Consider the following 2225-nt stretch of genomic DNA (forward strand, 5'->3'; position numbering starts at 1 on the left):
CCACAATGCCCAGCTATTTTTTGGCTGCAGCCGTCATTGTTGTTTGGCGGGCCCGGGCTGGATTCGAACCCGCCACCTTAGGTGTATGTGGCTGGCACCCTAGCCACTTGAGCCACAGGCGCCGAGCCTGCTTTGTGGTTTAGAAGGACACAGGGTGGAAGGGGTGGTGCACAGACAGGTCTGGCCTCTTTGTCTTGCTTTCATGCTAGGCCAGACCTGAGGGAAGTGGGTATCATCTTGGCAGTGGCCACAGGCACTACTATGCTGTCTTTGCTTTTGTCTTGGGGTTCAGCCAAAGACTTCATCCGACACTTGATGGAGAAAGATCCAGAGAAGAGGTTCACCTGTGAGCAGGCCTTGCAGCACCCATGGTGAGAGTTCCCATAAGCTGTGAGCTGGGGTGGGGCCTGGGGCCCCCAGGCTTGCCTCTGCCTTCACAGGCAACCCTCCACATACCCACATCCTAGGATTGCAGGAGATACGGCTCTAGATAAGAATATCCACCAGTCGGTGAGCGAGCAGATCAAGAAGAACTTTGCCAAGAGCAAGTGGAAGGTAAGCCCATGTCCCTGATCCTGGGTCCCAGCCTCCCCAGGACTCCTTCCCATCTCAATTGAGCCTCATCTCCCACACACCTTCCACTAAACTGGGAACACAGTAACTGCTCAGGGATGTTTACTGAAGGACCACATTCATTCATTCAACAAATGCTCCTTGACACCTGCTCTATTCCAAAGGATTTCATTCATTCAACAAATACTCCCTCTGACCTCCAACTCCAGAGGAAGAACTGTCTATAATTCTTCAGGAGGCATCTGATTTAGTCTGTGGGGTCTGGGAAGGATCATGAAGGTGGTGATGACTTGACAGACATGTTAGTTGGATAGGAATTAGCTGGGCACAGTAAGTAGATTAATGTCTGAAGCAAAGAGAACAGGTGTGCAAATGGCCAGGGGCAACAAACACTTCAGCCTTCAGGGATGTGCAGGTGCTGAGTCAGGCTGGATGAAAGGGGCTGAGGGGACTAAGAAGCAGGTGCAGGTAGGGGCCAGGCCACTCAGGGGCTTGACTGTCACAGTGGAGCTCTGAATTAATCTTGAGGGTTCTAAGAAGATGTGGGCTTTAGCAAGCACTCTTAGGATGGAGAGAACGACATGGCATCAAGACGGGGAGACCTGGCTCGGTGCCCTTGGCACAGTGGTTTACGGTGCCAGCCACATGCACGGAGACTAGAGGGTGCGAACCTGGCCTGGGCCAGCTAAACAATGACAACTGCAACAAAAAAATAGCTGGGTGGTGTGGTGGGTGCCTGTAGTCCCAGCTACTTGTGAGGCTGAAGCAGGAGGATCACTCGAGCCCAAGAGTTTGTGGTTGCTCTGAGCTACGATGCCATAGCACTATACCTAGAGTGACTCTGTCTCAAAAAAAAGAAAAAAGGAAAAAAAAGAAAATGGTGATATAAATAGTGCCTACCTCTAAGAGTTTTGTGAAGATTAAATGAATTATCTAAATTGCTTAGAGCAGGACCTGATATATATAAAGCTACATAGCATTTTCTATACATATGAAAGGGTATTATATAGTTTTATATATATCTATATATACACACATATATAATGTTGGACAGTTTGTGAACTCAGGCTAGAAAAAGTGCTACATATCTCATTGCTGAATATCACTACGGTCACCTTTAAAGTATTCCCCTTGGGAAGCTATGTACCAATGCCAGCACCTAGTCTACCCTTCAAAGCAATGTTTGAATTTTTTCTGTAATGTCATCAGAGATTTGCATCATGAGGTTTGACACTTAAGTTTGTGAACTCTTAGGAAAAAGTGCTTTGAAGGGTAGACCCAACCTTGTATACATGTTTATATATACACGTACATTTTATATATGTGCATGCATGTTTGTGTAAATATATGATGTACAGCTCAGCTCCTGTAGCTCAGCGGCTAGGGCGCCAGCCACAACTGGTGGGTTCGAATCCAGCCCAGGCCTACCACACAACAATGACAACTAGAACCAAAACAAACAAACAAACAAAATAGCTGGGCCTTGTGGCCGGTACCTGTAGTCCCAGCTACTTGGGAGGCTGCGGGAAGAGAATTGCTTAAGCCCAAGAGTTTGAGGTTGCTGTGAGCTGTGACGCCAGGGCATTCTACCCAGGGTGACAGCTTGAGACTCTATCTCAAAAAAAAAATTGCAAGCTTGAGCCATTATACTT

The 2225-nt window shown here is 47.6% G+C and overlaps 2 protein-coding genes across 5 annotated transcripts in view; one reads left to right on the forward strand and one right to left on the reverse strand.

Annotated features, from left to right (window-relative positions):
• The window catches only part of CAMK1 (calcium/calmodulin dependent protein kinase I), a 15058-nt gene that overhangs the window by 11889 nt on the left and 944 nt on the right, over positions 1–2225 (forward strand). For all 4 annotated transcript variants that reach the window (XM_012802523.2, XM_003785455.3, XM_023510625.1 and 1 more), the window contains 2 exons: positions 293–371; positions 468–555. In XM_012802523.2, the coding sequence (XP_012657977.1) occupies positions 293–371; positions 468–555 (167 nt within the window). The remainder of the gene's footprint in view (positions 1–292; positions 372–467; positions 556–2225) is intronic.
• OGG1 (8-oxoguanine DNA glycosylase) overlaps positions 592–2225 on the reverse strand; it is a 14508-nt gene continuing 12874 nt past the window's right edge. Inside the window, exon 7 of the mRNA XM_012802526.2 lies at positions 592–873. Coding sequence (XP_012657980.1) covers positions 795–873 — 79 coding nt within the window. The 3' untranslated portion in view covers positions 592–794. The remainder of the gene's footprint in view (positions 874–2225) is intronic.

The sequence above is a fragment of the Otolemur garnettii genome, unplaced genomic scaffold, assembly GCF_000181295.1.
Source record: "Otolemur garnettii isolate 467f Iridium unplaced genomic scaffold, OtoGar3 scaffold00015, whole genome shotgun sequence".
NCBI lineage: Eukaryota > Metazoa > Chordata > Mammalia > Primates > Galagidae > Otolemur > Otolemur garnettii.